This window comes from Manacus candei, unplaced genomic scaffold, assembly GCF_025592945.1.
Source record: "Manacus candei isolate 608988 ecotype Guabito, Panama unplaced genomic scaffold, ASM2559294v1 h1tg000071l, whole genome shotgun sequence".
NCBI classification, from domain to species: domain Eukaryota; kingdom Metazoa; phylum Chordata; class Aves; order Passeriformes; family Pipridae; genus Manacus; species Manacus candei.
In genome coordinates, this window is record NW_026138119.1 from 1,758,397 (window position 1) to 1,773,404 (window position 15,008).

Consider the following 15,008-nt stretch of genomic DNA (forward strand, 5'->3'; position numbering starts at 1 on the left):
CAGATGCTGTTGGGAGAGGGGTCCTGGTGAGGACAGAGAGGTGTGGACAGTCCAGGGCAGAGCATGAGGGGCCTGGCCATGGCCTTCCCTCACCCCCTGTCCTGCACCACCCACAGCATTTGTGGCCGAGGCCAAACCACGTGGTGGCCGGTGTGGCATCACTGACACAGACCCACATTACACCAGCCCAGCTGCTTTCTGGCCCATGTCCCTACCCCTCCTGGGTTATTTGGCACAGCTGGAGCTCCTTCCCACCCGCCAACAGCATCAGCTGCAGCTCCTTATCAGCTCTGGGTGCAATCCAGGCTGGAACCAAGTGAGAGGTTCCTGCTGGTGCTGCTGGAGGAGTGTTTAGAGCAGGCAGACCTTGTGTTGCAGCTCCTGGTGTTTGGAGCAGCAGGTGATTTACACTGTGAAGGGAAAGTGGGACCTGTCCAGAGCTGCCCTGTGAGCGAGCTGGTGGTGAGTGCCCATCCTCTCTTCTCCTGGGTGGTGCTGCTGTGGTCCTGCGTGGTTGGAAGGTGCTGGGGCTGTGGCTGGTGCTTTTTTTCTGCTTGTCCTGCAGTGCAAGGTTCCGTGGGGAGCAAGGATGGGCTGGGGGGGGCACAGCTCCCTGGGCTCAAGTGTTGCTTGCCCTGCTTTGGTGGTACCAGGGCTGAGAGCAGCATCTGTGGGTACTGTGGCTGCTCCTTGCTGATGCAGAGCACAGGGCTGAGGTGGGGATGCAAATAAGTGGGCTCCCCAGCCATCCAGGCAGCTCCATCCCCAGCCCAGTGCTGGAGCAGTTTTACCACAGGTTTTATTTCCTGTGAGGTGCAGTGAGATGCTACAGGGTGAGGAAGAGCAGTAAATATTTGGGAAATTCCTCTGTACAGTGATCCCCTGAAGCTCCAGTGCCTGGCTCCATCAGCCCATCACCACCCTTCAAGGGCTTGGAGAATGGGAAGAGGCTGGAGAAACACCCGTGGGCAGGAGCAATTCTCCACCTGCCCTGGCTTTGTGGAGCTCCCAGCTCAGCAGCTGCTGCTCCCAGGCAGGTACCAGGAAAACCCTTCAGGGCCAGGCTGCTGCGGGGATGCTGAGGCTGCAACAATGGCAAAAGAAGCCCAGTTGATAAATGTAAAAAGAAATCCAGTAATCGGCTGAAAGCAATTTCCCGAGCCGAGGAACCGCCCTGGGCTCGCCATCTTCCTTTATTCATTTATCATGGTAAGGGCTTCGGCCAAAATACACAAAGCAGAGAAATTGTTGACATGTGGGGCCCTAGCAGAGCAAATCCTTCATCCTCCTCCCCCTCCCTGCGGCACACAAACTCACTTTTTGGGAGTTGTTTATTTAAGGAGTGCAGAGCACTCGGCGCTCTTTGAACCCGAATGCCTTGGGAGCAGGGCTGGGGGGCTGCCACCACCTTCCTGCTCCTGCCATCACCAAGGCTGTTTGCTGCCATCAGGAAATACCTGCTGGCAGCGAGGAGCTGAGCTGTGTGATGTGCTCAGGACCTTGTCCTGCTTCTACCTCCTCCAACCCCACAGATGTGGTGCTAGTGGCTCGCACAGGTCCTCTGTAACTGCTCAGAGGGGGCAGATACTGGCTTTGGGAAGCTCCTGTGTTGGCTTTTGGTCTTCTCAGTCCTGGCTAAAGCAGCTGTGCTGACAGCACTAGTTTCAATTCTCTGCCTTGGGTACCACAGAGCCCCTGCCTACCCTGCACAGCCAGTGCTGAGCTCCCTCACCCCTTCCCAGTGGAGTAAACGCTTCCTTTGGGACACGGGAACCCAAGAGAACACACCAACCAGGGCCTGGCTGTTGCAAGGCTGCTCCTCCACATCTCATTTTGACTTTATTTCAAGAAAAAATAAGTGCTGAGGTTTGCAGCAGGTTCCCCCTGCACGTGTTCCTGGCTCCTGCTGGGCTGGTGGTGCAGGAGCACAAAATGGGGTGTGAGGTGAGCAGGGCAGTCCTTCCTCCTCAGCTTCCCTGAGAGCCCTTCCAGCAGCCTCCAGTCCTCCTTCCAGATGTTTTATTTCTCATTTCACCCAATTCTGTTCCCACCTGGATGAACAGCGAGCAGAGTTCCCCCCTCCCTCCAGCACTGCCCAGGTGGGCAATGGGAGCAGCCAAGGCACAGAGCTGCTCATCCCTGAGGCTGCTGCCTCCAGGCAGGGATGAGTGCTGGGGCACGTGGCAGTCCCTTCCTGCCCAAGGGGCAGTGTGTCCATTGGGATGGTGTTTATCCAAGCAGCTCCTTGGTCTTTGCTGCCAGCAGCTTGTCCATCTCAGCGACAACCTCATCTGCCATTTGCTGGATCTGTGGCAAGACAATACAAGTCAGACAATACAAGTCTGAGGGGATGCCAGAGTTTAGAGGGAAAGGAGTGACTTCAGGGCAGGGCAGAGACCTGCTGGTGCTGGCACCAGAGAAGAGAGGGCTGTTCCCTCCTGCAGCACTATCAGAACACACAGGTAACAGCAGGAGCCTTAGTACATGCCAGGAATACACACACCCAGTAACCATCTGTTTGTTTCTCGTAAAAAGAAATAAAATGGTGGTTGTCCAAGCCGTGCCCAGAGATCAGCTCTCCTGGTAACATGGGATGGACATGGCAAGAATGTAAAAGGGATCAAAATCTGCAGGCCCTTGAGTAAGAGCAGGTAAAGGCTGGAGCACAATGGGGGTATGCGTTGGTTTCACAGGTTTAAGTTCTGCTTGCTCCCAAGGTCTAATGATGACCTTTCCTCATGAGGAAAAATTTGGGTACAAGAAAAAATTCCACTGGAGATGTTACCTCTACCAATGCAGAAAACCATCTGTCTGCTCTGGGAGAGCTGCTTCCCAACAGGATTTGGTTACAATGGCATGGCCATTTTTCCTGCTTGCACAAACACTCTGGATATCGATGTTTATTTTTGTGAGCACACAGAGAACTGTCCCAGAGCATTTGCAATGTATCTAACTTTAGCTGTTAATAAACAAACAGCTAAGAAGTAATGGCCTGCCTTCAGAGGCATCAATTCAGCAGAACACTTAGGCTTGTGCCTGAGTTTATGCCCAAGTAATTGACTTTAGTGACATCTGCTCTTAGGGAATTAGGCATGTGCTTAAGTATTTTCCTGAATTGGAGCCAAAAACTCTGGACAGAGATAATCTTGCTAGCTTTTTCATTAATAACAACTGAAACAATCCTCATTAACACCCACTGTGTGCAGTGGCACCGGGTGAGTGGTGGTACAGGCATGGACGTGGATTGTTTTGCTCCCCAAATTCAGCTGGTTTGTGCAACAATCCCTCGTAGTGCAAAAGCTTTTGGGGAATGTTTTTTTCCCCTGTGTCAGCTTACCATGGTTCATATCATAAATTTGGCTTTGAGATTGAAGTCCCCAATCTCACAAAGCAAAAGCAAATACAACAGCCATTGACCAACTCCAAAAACAGCCCATTCCCCCGCTGGGTTCTCAGTGGTGGAGATTTGTCAGCAAGGGCTGGAACAAACACACCATTGAGCTCTGAGACACCAAGATATGGCAGAAGGGAAGAAAATTACCTGCTTTTCTAGCAGATAGATGGTATCTTCTGACACTTTGCTCTTGGACTTCTTTACCTGGCTGATGCTTTTGCTTCGCACCTTTCTCAGGGCCTCTTTGGACTTGTTGGTGGCCTGCTTGGCCAGCTTGGCCAGGTTCTCCCTGTGCTCCCTGGTGACCCTAGAAACACAGGGAGAGGAAAAACACCAAAAGAAAAACAGTGTCATGTGTGGTAAAGCCAGATTTATTTTCTGTGATGGACTTTGGGTAAATGAGTGATCCTCTCTGAATGGTGAGGCCCTGGCCAGGGACACCCAAAAGCTGCTGGTGTTAGACAGACCTTGCTCTGTTTGGAGGCCCTGTGTGTCACAGGGCAGAGGGACTGAACAGCTCAGGGCACGTTTTTATTCTGCTTTGGTCCACCTGGAAAAAACAGCCACCTCTGCACAGCATCCCCAGGGCAGCAAGTCTTGAGCCTAGAATGAAAAATTTCCAGCCTGGCCCTAAGCTGGGGAACTTGGACTGAATCTTACTTGGTTTATAGTTGTTGCTGCAGTGACTGAAAGTCATGCTGAAATGTTCAGACTTTCCTTATTTCCTGCTGCCAAAGCATCTATGGGAAAGAGGAAAAATCCAGCTCCAGACTTGAAAGATGGAACTGAAAAGTGTCATCCTGAAAAGCACAATCCTGCAAAGCTGGGAGAAAACCTTAGTTCCTGAAACTCAGATTTGTCTTCCTGCAACTGAAAAGCCTGAATTAAGGACTGGGAAGCTACAGAGTTTATCTTTCACTCAACTTTATTCCAGCTCACCATGACCAGGATTTCCCACCGAGATGATGTGAACACCTGGTTGGACAAGAGGATGCTGCTGGACATGGTCAGCCACAGGTAACTTGGCCCACCTTCAGCTCCACTTTCCCCCTGACATGGGGCCAGTTATTGCTGTGGTGCCACAAGAAAATCCTGAATTTTCCATTCCAAACTGAAAACCGCAGGTGGTGAGAGAGTCTGACCATCAAGAAGTCTCAGGAATGGCTGGGGTGTCCCCTCAGCTCTGGTAATGCCCCAGCACCTACAGCTGATCACTGTCAACTGCTAGTGCTTAACAATAATATTTTAATAATTTTCACGGCTATTGGAGTTTCCAGGCTGCCTGGAGAGAGAAAAACCCCAGTGCTCTCGCTGAGACTTGCTAGCTCAAGGGAGATATTGCAAAATAAACATTTCACAGGAGTATTTAGAAATTGGCTGTAGCAGCCTGGGTCACCAAAACACTGGGGCTAAGACTTTTCCTGCAGAGAGCTCAGGAAATGTGGGGTGGGGGTGCCTGGGCTCTGCCCCACAGTGGGTGTGTGTTACGGGCAGGCTGTGGGGGCATAGTGGGACCCTTGGGCCAGCAGGTCCCTTGCCTGCAGGCAGGTCCCTTCCCTGCAGGCAGGTCTCTCCCAGCAGATGCCTGCAGAGGCACTGGCCTCTTGCCAGCCATCTCTATTTCATGGTGCCAGAGGGAACAGGCTTCCCAGAACCAGTTAGAAATGACAGGAATTTGGGATGGCTAGGAAAGCTGACAGACCCAGAGAGCAGCATCCCAGCCCTGGCATCCAGGGCACCCTGGTGCCTGTCCCCTCCCTGGGAGATGGCCAGGGGATGTCACACAGAATCAAAGAATATCCTGAGTTGGAAGGGACCCACAAGGACCATCGGTTCAACCCCTGACCCTGCCCAGGGCAACCCAACAATCCCCCCCTGTCCCTGAGAGCATTGTCTAAACACTCCTGGAGCTCTGGCAGCCTTGGTGCTGTGCCCACTGCCCAGGGGAGCCTGGTCAGTGCCCAACCACCCTTGGGGGGAAGAACCTTTTGCTGAGATCCAACCTAACTCATCACATGTGGCAGGAGGCTCCCGGTCAGCACAGGCTGAGGAGTGAGCAGGGATCCTTGTGATCCTCGTGGTTTCCCTGCATCCCAACATCGGTGCCTCCAGGGCTTCTCGTGTTCGACCTCCCCGGCCAGAGCTCCCGCAGCACATTGGAACCAGCAAAGCCGGCTCACAGGCAGAGGTCCCCGTGAGGTCAGATTCTCAGGCAGCTTTCGGGGGGCGGGGGGGAGTCAATCCTGGCTGCTCAGCTTGGAGGGGGGAGCTGGAAATCTCTCCCATCTCCTGCTGGGTGGCGGGGGAGCCGCTCAGCGCTGGGAGCCGAGCGCGGCTTTCGCGAGCTGAGCTGAGCTGAGCTGAGCTGAGGGTATCACTCGCCTGCCCGGGGCTGCCGAGCCTTGAAGGAAATGTTTTTGTTTATGCAGCGCTGCCAGATTTCCTCTGCTTCTTGGCACGGGGTCACAGCTTTCATGCCTCCTTGTCTGTCTTTATTAACACCAATTTCTTTTTATCACCGTGCAGTGCCGGGGAGTTTCTCAGTGGGTTTTATGTTCCAGCCAGACTGTGTGTAAATTCTCAGCAATGCTACCAACAGTGCCAGAAGTGGACGCTTTTCCAAGCAGATGCTGTTTCTGGTTAAGGAATCCATCAACACGAGCCTGGCCCATGGTTTCTAAGGACAGTTGTTTAATCCTGCCCCTAGATGTGGGACTTTTAAGCTGCTCTTAGGTATGTTTTCTTTTCTGTCTATAAGCCAATCCCCACTAGTAATCCCTACCCCCACTAAAAGCTAAAAAAAAAGTGTGAAGTGAACTTGGGGAAGGGGTGCCAGAGTGGGAAATGAGGACAAGGTCCCCATCTGTCACCTCTGATGCCCTTCCTGCAGCTCACAGAGCAGCGGGCTCAATTCCTGCTGTTCCCCCAGGGACCAGGACAAAGCCTGGTGAATGACATGTCAGGGGGGGTCACAACACACACCATCCCACGAGTAACATCTTTTTTTCTGCCTCCCCCAGCTCCAGTGGTTCAAGCCCTGCAGCCCTCGGCAGAGCAGACCCACAGCGAGCTCGACAGGGCTCGTCTCAACGCAAGACGTTTATCCGGGTAAGAGCAATTTCTGTATCTCAAACACAAGGAATTTCCTGTGAAGGAGAGGGATCAGTTAAAGCAAAGCAGGCTTAACTAAACACTCTGCATTCATAATTGCAGATAAACACAGGGTGCAGCATTTATTGCTCAATAAAAAGCAAGTGACAGACTCCTGACGATGAGCGAGTGCAGCTCGGAGCAGCCTTGGTGTTTTCAAGGGAGATTTTTTGTGTCCTTTCTCCCCATAATAGGTATCTTTGCATATTTCTTAAAGGGTAAAGGGAAAAAAAAGCTCACAATGAGTCATTAAACTTTCAAATGAGTCATCTGGCTTTCAGTAAAACATGTGTAAAAATATTACTGATTTACAAACAATATCCAGTGTAACACAATGGGTCCAAAAAAGATGAATCTAAAAATGAGGCAATACCATAAAAGACACAAGGTCAGGTCAAATTCGGCCAAGAGATCAACCAATACAAACGTTCCCATGGCTGGTTCCTTTTTTTATTTTTATTTTTAAACCCCTGGAGGCTACTTTTTATACAAATAAATATTGCCTATGCAGCGTTAGCCACAGAAACAGGCGAATGCCTCGGGGAGCAGAGGGATCCTGGTAGGCAGCAGAAGTAAACACCAACCACACGAGTGTATTTTTTCTGCTGAAACGGCAGTGCAAAACCTAAACTAACAGAATAAATACTGAGAAGCAAACTCCACTTTTAAATGCTCAGCTGAAACACTCTGGAGCACAGCTGGACCTGCACAAGGCAAAACACGACACACGTGTGTCCAGCTGACAGGTCAGAGTGAGAAGTGGTTTTAATGACAGGTAAGGACAATTTGGGTTTGGTTTTATTTTTAGTGCGACTTCTTTTCATGGAAGAACCAATTTCTGCAGAAATAATATTAATATCTCTTAATTTTTGATGTGTTTGCTCAGTTTCCATATCAGATGTAATTTTGGCAATTTTATTGCATCTGTCTGTCATATATCCTCTCATAAACTGTTGGAAATAATGAAAAACCTAGAAATTTTTAAAAAGCAATTCAGGGATATAGTATTAAAGAGAGGCCTCTTGCAGAATTTGATTGTTTCTGGCCCCCTCTTTGCAATAGGGGGTTTTAAAAGGCTGGAACTGTCTGCTTGTCTTTTCAGTAAGTGGATGAAACTCCCAAAGACCCAGTCATGTAACTGGAGAGCAAAAGGGACTAGAGATGCCAGTGAGGGCAGACTCACAGGGCACAGCTCCCAAAAAACCTTAACTCAGGACTTCCCAGGCTCCCAGGCAGTCAGGAAGTGACCAGGAGCTGCAACCCTGACACACCAGAGGAACACTGGAGTACACCAGGCAGAGCTTCCCTGGGAAGAGAAGACTTGTTTTCGCTCTGCAGCTCCACAGAAGATGGTGACAGACCATACACATTTGTTTAAAAACACAGTATTTTGTTAAAGCTCCGGATCTGCAGTTTTGGAGTTTCCTCCCCTGCAATTCGTATTCAAGGATGACCCAAGTGCCCATTAACAATCAAACCACTGTGCAGCAACCCGGGAGCCTCAGCAATTATGAAGATAATGGTGCCCTCCTCCTCCTCTGCCTCCTCTCCTGAGGAATGGGGGAAGGGCAGGGAGCACGGGGAAAGAAAATCAGCAAATAGAATGATAATGTCATTGCCTCTCACCGACTGCAACGGAAAGCTGCAATTAGACTTCTCTGATGAAAATGCTGGGTAAAATTCCATAGAATTTTTTTTAAGGAGATCTAAAGCATAAGAAATACCTGGTTCATCTTCACCAAGAAGTCACCTGCTTGTGTAAGTGGTTTGTGCACTCCCTGCGTGAGAGCTGTTTGTCTTTACCCCGAGGTGTGAGTTCATCTACAGCCACACCTGCCCAGAGTATTTGGATGTTCCATAAGGTCTGAGCACCCACAGGAACCTGTGAGCTTTGCTTGTGCCACCCAACCCTGGTGCCCATGTGACAGGCACTGTCTGTGCCAGCGAGTGGAGCTGCTGGGAGCCCTAATTTCACCTGAAAGGACCCCCATTCCCAGGCAGAGCCCAGCATGCTGCAGTCCAAAGCACACTAAGGGATCATCAGGATGGCTTCTCCTGACCACAAACTGAAGCATGGATGCAGTGGCACTTCCTGCCTTGTCCAAGGGCTGGGAGACACCTGTGATGGGTGAGGGAAGCCATGCTCATGCCTTGGCCAGGGGCAGCCTGCTTTTCCATCAGCCCCACACCAAAACTTCCATGCAGCCATCAGTTACACAATGTGTATTAGATGAGAAGAGGGAGCAGATTTTTCAGTCAAAGCTATAAATTTCCTGCCTCTCCCTTTCACCACTTCCTTTTAGTGCTCTCTGCACCAAGGTGCTACTCATCCCTAATACTACTGGTTCACTAAATTCACTCCTGCCTTACTGCTGCTCTTTGCTGGTGTAATTCTGGGAATTTAGAGCAGGGCACTAAAGAATCAGCTCCTGAGTTAAAGCAATACAGGTTCAAAAGCCTCTGGCTCTCCTGCAAAGTGCTGCAGCCTGCAAGGACCAAGATTTCTCTGCATGGGGAGGATGAAGAACAAAACCAACCACCAGATGCCAAGACGTGATGACTTAGAGCTCAGGCACTTGGAAGAGGTTCCACCAGACACTTTCAGAGGCTCAGATTTTTCTCCAGACCTGAACTTACAGCTATTTGGAAAGCAGCTGCATCAGGATATTCAGCAGTCGTGCACGTTTACCCTCTGAAGGGCACTCACTGCAACCTACTGTGGTGTCTTGTGTGGTGATGAGCTCGGGCAGTGATACTCACTTAGGAACTGGCACCCGAATCATCGTCCCGTCCACCTCGGGGTTCAGGTTCATGCCACTCTCCCTTATAGCCTTCATAGCTGCAGCTGTGCTCTGTAAAGCAGATCAAAAGGTAAAAGGGAATTAGGAAATAATCATTCCCATATGCCAGAACTCTGTCAATAGTTGGCAATCCATCTCCATGGAACATGGAAACATTTACTTCTGTTACCAGTAAGATCAGGAAGTTACATTGGTGCAGAGAGCTTTGATCAAACCGAATGGGAAACTAGGGCCGCTCGTATCGGGGTAGGGGGGCACCAGGGGGGGAGAGGGGAAGGCAGGCAGGCAACAACAAAAGAAAACTGTTTTGTTTCTTTGAAACTATTCGAATGGTTTGAGGCAACGCAGAGTGAAACCGCAATAAATTCCCAAGGCAGAGCCTGACTGTGGCGAAGGAGATGAAAGATTCTGAGCATTTAAAAATTCCAGCTGAATGTTTCCCACTAGAAATCACCCAGTGCCAATTCTGAAACGTTAACAAACTTAACCACTTCAGCACTACAACCTGACCACAGGACATCGGGGTGGCAGCAGATGGCTGAGAAACAGCACCCGTGCCCAGCTCCGTGTTTATTTTACAGCTCATTACTGAGGATTAACTTCTCAAAACTCCCCTGCCACTGGATGATGCTCTGCTCTGCTTAAAAGGTGGGGTGGCAGGTTTTCCTGGTGACTGCAAGGTGATTAAAAGGCTTCACCTCCATCCCAGGGCACGGGTTGTGCCTCTAGAGAGTGCCAGGCAGAGTTAAAGTAGAGTTTGGCCCGGAGCTCCTGTGAGGCTCTGCCAGGTCGTTTTGTTCTTGACATTGCCAAGCCCAAGGAGTTTGTGTTCCTGTGGCACTTGTGTGGTGTTTCCTACCAGGCACGATGCTATTTCTGATCCTCTTTGCCATCATTAACTTCAGCTCCAGGCTGCTGCAGTGTTTATGTCATTCAAACCGTATTTGTGAAGCTCAGCTTTTGTCATCTGAGGCACAAACTAAAGCTCTGCAGATTTGTTCAGGTCCCTGACACGTGACATCACTGAAACCTAATGAATGCTCTGCTGGTGTTCTGTAAGAGACAACTGCTGTCCTCTGAAACTACAAGGGCAGAGAAAACGCAACCAAAATTATCTCAGCACATTAGGAATAAAAAGGGATGGTGGAAAGAAACACTCAGTAAAAACTGTGTTGTTTAACACAGATATTGGAGGAGATGGAAGGAGGGGAAAATATTGTAATATTGCTCTTGCAGCCTATGAAAAAAAAATACCTAAAAAACCAGCATCTTGTTCGGTTTTATAAATCCTGGGCAAACAGACTTTGGCCCTGCAAGCCCTTTTCTATGATTGTTTTATTTCTCACTCTTCAGGCACTTTTATTTTCTTCTCAGTGTCATGAAGTACTGATGACATGCTGTAAATGATGACATCAAGTAATCGTGTCTGTAATGGTTTTAAAGAGTTCAGTCTATCACAGAACAGTTATGGTATAAAGCAACTGTACTGAGAGAAACAGTTCTAGTTCAAGTGACAAGTGGTCCTTTGGCTTAGAAAGCAATTGCAGGCACTGCTATACGGAGGATATTTAATTTCTCACATGCCCATTTCTCAGCCTGAGGTCCTGTTTGACACGGGGTAAGTCATGGAGTGCCTTCCCCGGCCCTCTCTGCGGGACCTCGGCGCACTCGCTGATGAGGGGCCTCTGTTCTCCAGAGCCTTTGTACACTTTAAGAAACACTTAGGCATCAAGTGCCTTACACTGACCTCCTCTGAGACTTTGCTGACTTAATTAATAGGGGAAAGCCTTTGCAAAATAAATAGAGATAAGCCCTGGCAAACCTCCAGACGTGGGGTGAGATGAATCGCTGACCCTGCGCTGGCTCCTGGTCCCATTGCCTGGCTCTGCCTGTGGGAGCTGCAGGGCACCCCAAGGGCTTGATCCCCAGGTGGGATTTGCACTGCTGCCTCATTTAGGGGCAAGTCTAAGGCTCCTGCAGAAAATTAAGGGAACTTGTCTCTCACAGAAGATAACTTAAAGCACCTCACTTGTGTCCTGACCAGCAGACGCTGCCCCTAAGGAGGAGCTCACCAACCTCAGCAGTGCCCAGCTCGAGCTCTGTGACACTGAGCACAGCTCTGTCCCACCAGGGAGGCTCCTCAGAAGCTCACAAGCTCCATCAGCAGCTTCTCCCACGAGCTGTAAGAGGTGTCCCCAGCCCTGGTGGTAAGTAAGCAAGTTCCAGATGATGGTGATGGTGTGTCCAGCACAAATTCCAGCTACACGGCTGGTTCTGTGCCTGGCCACGTCTTCACAAGGAACTGAACTAACACAACAGGGCAGGCACAATGTCAGAGACACGTCTGTCACTCAGGTGAGTGTGTGTGTGGGCTCAGGACTGCTGGGTGCCATAAACACATGGCAAAGGGGGAGGGCTGGCAGGGCACAGGGAATCTTGTCTGTGACTTAGTGTTGCTCTGCAGATCCACCTGACAGGAAAGTAGCCCCCAGAGCAAACCCCTTGCAGTGTGGCACTCACTGGATACAGCCCTGAGAGCAATCCCAGCATGGAACTCTCCTGTGACCCCTCGCAGCTGCAGGTGAGCTGCTCTGTGAGCCAGGCAGGGCTGGGGAATCACTGTCAGCAGCAAAATACCCCTTCTGTTCTGTGTCAGCACAAAGTGACACAGCCCAGCCAGAGCTCCCAGCCCTGCCACGTTTGACTGATTTTGTCTAAGTGTTCCTTTGCTCAGCATCAACCTGTTTGTTCCCCTGGTAATTATCCCTTCCCACTGCCTTCAGTCACGTGTCCTTCCTTACCTCTGGAAAACTGGTCATGTTCACTATAATGAGCTGTGGTGATTTCTGTGAGATCTGCCCCAGCTGGTTCAGTGGAAACTTCCCATCTTTGGTCACCACAGTTATGTGATCCAGGGCCCCTCAAAAGAACCAAACACAGGCACTTTCAGTATGATACAGCAGTTTGCAGCAATGCTGAAGAAAAATGCGTCTGCAGTGTCCCACTTCCCTCCTGCTTTGCAAAATATAGATGTTACAAAGGAAAAAAAAACGTGTTTATTCAGACTTCAGGTGCTGTTTGTGTTCAGGCATCCCCTGTGTATTCACAAGCTAAATATTTCAAAGCTACTCTAAAGCACAAAAACATGAAAACAAAACTCGTGTTTGTTTTTGCTACCAGAATAGGAAAACTAAGCAGGACTGTTAAGAATGAAAAGGAAATAATTATTTTTTAATCCTTAGTATTTAAAGAATATAAAAACGTGGCTGTAAAAATCAAGAAAAATATTGTCTTTAACTTAGCAGTGCTCTCTTAAACCCCTCTTTTTTTTTTCCCCAGGTCCCCAGAGGGGTGTTGTACACTGCCTAATTTAAGGTATTCAGTTTCTCCCTGAGCTACTCTTAATCTGCTCTCTAGTTTCTGCTGCAAAATGTTAACAGGCCAAAAGGCACATGGGACAGGAGGTACTTTATCAGTGGAATTAAAAAAAATACCTATGGTTAAAATAAATAGTTAAGAGACCAAGCTACGCTTTCCAACTCCATTAAAGACAGAAGTGCCCCTGCCAGAGCTGGGGTGGTGAATGATTCAAATTTGGTCATTGTTTAATGTTAAATTTTATCCCTGAAACTTGATACACTCACAAATGCGTGGGTTCAGAGTGTTATAGTAACTGTGGCTTAGTCAAATATATTCACATTTCTTCCTAAAGCACAAAATCCACTAAGTGAACGAGGCTTGTACAGGTCACTGCCCACAAAGACGCACAGCAAAAAAAAGTTTGTATATGCCAGACACCAGCCTGATGGCAATTTCCAAAAGGCTAATTTGATGGCAATTGGATTTTTCCTGCCCTACTGCACCATTAGCTGACAACCTGCTTCTCCATCACATCTGCAAACAGTTCAGTTAGAGACTTTTGACATCTCCCACTTACAAAAGCTATTTCCAGGAAGCTATTAGCCAAAATGGATTCTTCCTGGTCAAGCTCAGGGTGAAGAAAGCCTTTAGCAGGGATGTCAAGGCTGCAGCAACTGGGTGCCCCGTGAATAACTCCAGAAAAAGAAAATCAACTTTGAAAAAATCAGAGTTCTCCATTACTGGGATTTGTAACCTTATTTACGGGCCACAGAGCATCACACAAAGAAGTTACCAACCTGGTGAGGTTCTAACACTGATGTTCCTGCTGAAATCTTCTTTCAGAGCTTCTATGACTGCCTGCATGTCCTCATTGGTTTCCTCCAAATTGATAATATCCTCAACTAGGGCAGCACTGATATTCACTTTGGCTTGGCTCTGCCCTTTACCTTTAGCTGCAGATTGCACAAAAAGAAAAAAATTAATTTCTATTTGTGACAACAGTTAGTTGCTGCATTAGAAAGTAGACTCAATTCAGAACTGAGTCTAAGATAATCCAAAGTAACTGTACTTTTTAATGATTAAAAAGCCCAGTACTTGAGCACATGTGCCAAAATATATACATATATATTATATATATAGAGAGAGGGGTTGCAAAACCAGGAAAAAGCTGCTGGTTTTACCCTTTTTGGTAGCAAGCTGTCTGCTCAGCAGCACCTGATGGCCACACTGCCTGCAGCCCTCCAGGAGCAGGGCAGGGCAGCCCACAGGAGCCCCTGGCAGCCCCCTGGTCAGCAGGAAGGACGAACGGTGCAGCAGGGATGGGAGAGGACGGAGCCACCTCAGTGCCAGAGCCATCATCCCAGCTCCTCTCTGACCCACCTGGAAGAGAGAAAGGCAGGGGGGCTACTGGGCCTGCTAAAAACAACCTGATTTAGGGCTTAGTGGTACTCATGGGCACAAGGTGACAGCTCAGCGACGTGGGCACTGGGTCCGGGCATCTGCAGTGGAAAGGGCTCGGTGGCTGCCAGGTATCGGTGTGGGCTCTGCACATCTGTGCAGACGGGCACGGGCCTCTGGCACAAACCCTGCGGCTGCCGAGGTGGAGCAGCTCGTACAGTACCGGGGGTGGGCTGAAACTTCTGCCACACGAGGTCTGACACCCCGCGGCTCCCCCGCACTCACGGGGTTTATTTATTCCGGCTGCCCGGGGCTGCGGGGCGTTCCTGCAGCCGCGCCAACACCGACGGGGCTCGGTGCCCGCGGGGGCGGTGGCGGCCACCGGAGGGACCGGCCCTCGGTGCGCTCCTGCTCCCCCCGATCCCGGCGCGGGGGTCCCGGGAATGCCGACCCCGCTCCCGCTCCCTGCACGTGCGCGCAAGACACGCCCCCTCGGGACCCCGCCCCTCCACATGACCCCGCCCCTGGGGACGCGCCCCGCCCCGCGCCTGGCCCCGCCCACGTCTGTCCCGCTCCTTGGGACGCGCCGGCCCGACCCGACCCGGCCCGGCCGCCCCCCGGGGCCCTGCGGAAGGCTGGGCTGGGAACCGAGGATCGATGGGGGAGCGGGGATCAACCGGGGGCCGATGGGCAACCGGGGGCGGCGGAGGGGAGAAGGAGGGCGGGCGCCGCCGCCTCGCTCACCGTCGCGCGGCCCTGCGCGTCCCGGCCGACGTCATCTGCGTGCGCACGTGACGTCATAGATCGGCGCCAAGGGCGGGGTGAGGCCTGCGCGGCCCCGCGGCGGCGGCGAGAGCGGGACGGGTCTGGCGCTCGGACCGACCCCGGACGGACCCCGGACAGAC

General features: G+C 50.6%; 1 protein-coding gene across 1 annotated transcript; it reads right to left on the reverse strand.

Moving 5' to 3' along the window:
* Positions 1–2,002: 2,002 nt before the first annotated feature.
* On the reverse strand, positions 2,003–14,996 carry MRRF (mitochondrial ribosome recycling factor). Its single transcript, XM_051807595.1, has 7 exons — positions 14,848–14,996; positions 13,887–14,085; positions 13,503–13,658; positions 12,147–12,265; positions 9,305–9,396; positions 3,542–3,701; positions 2,003–2,307 (listed from the first exon to the last, which is right to left on the reverse strand). The coding sequence occupies exons 1-7, from the start codon at positions 14,902–14,904 to the stop codon at positions 2,230–2,232; spliced, it is 861 nt and encodes a 286-aa protein (XP_051663555.1). The 5' UTR covers positions 14,905–14,996; the 3' UTR covers positions 2,003–2,229.
* Positions 14,997–15,008: the final 12 nt, after the last annotated feature.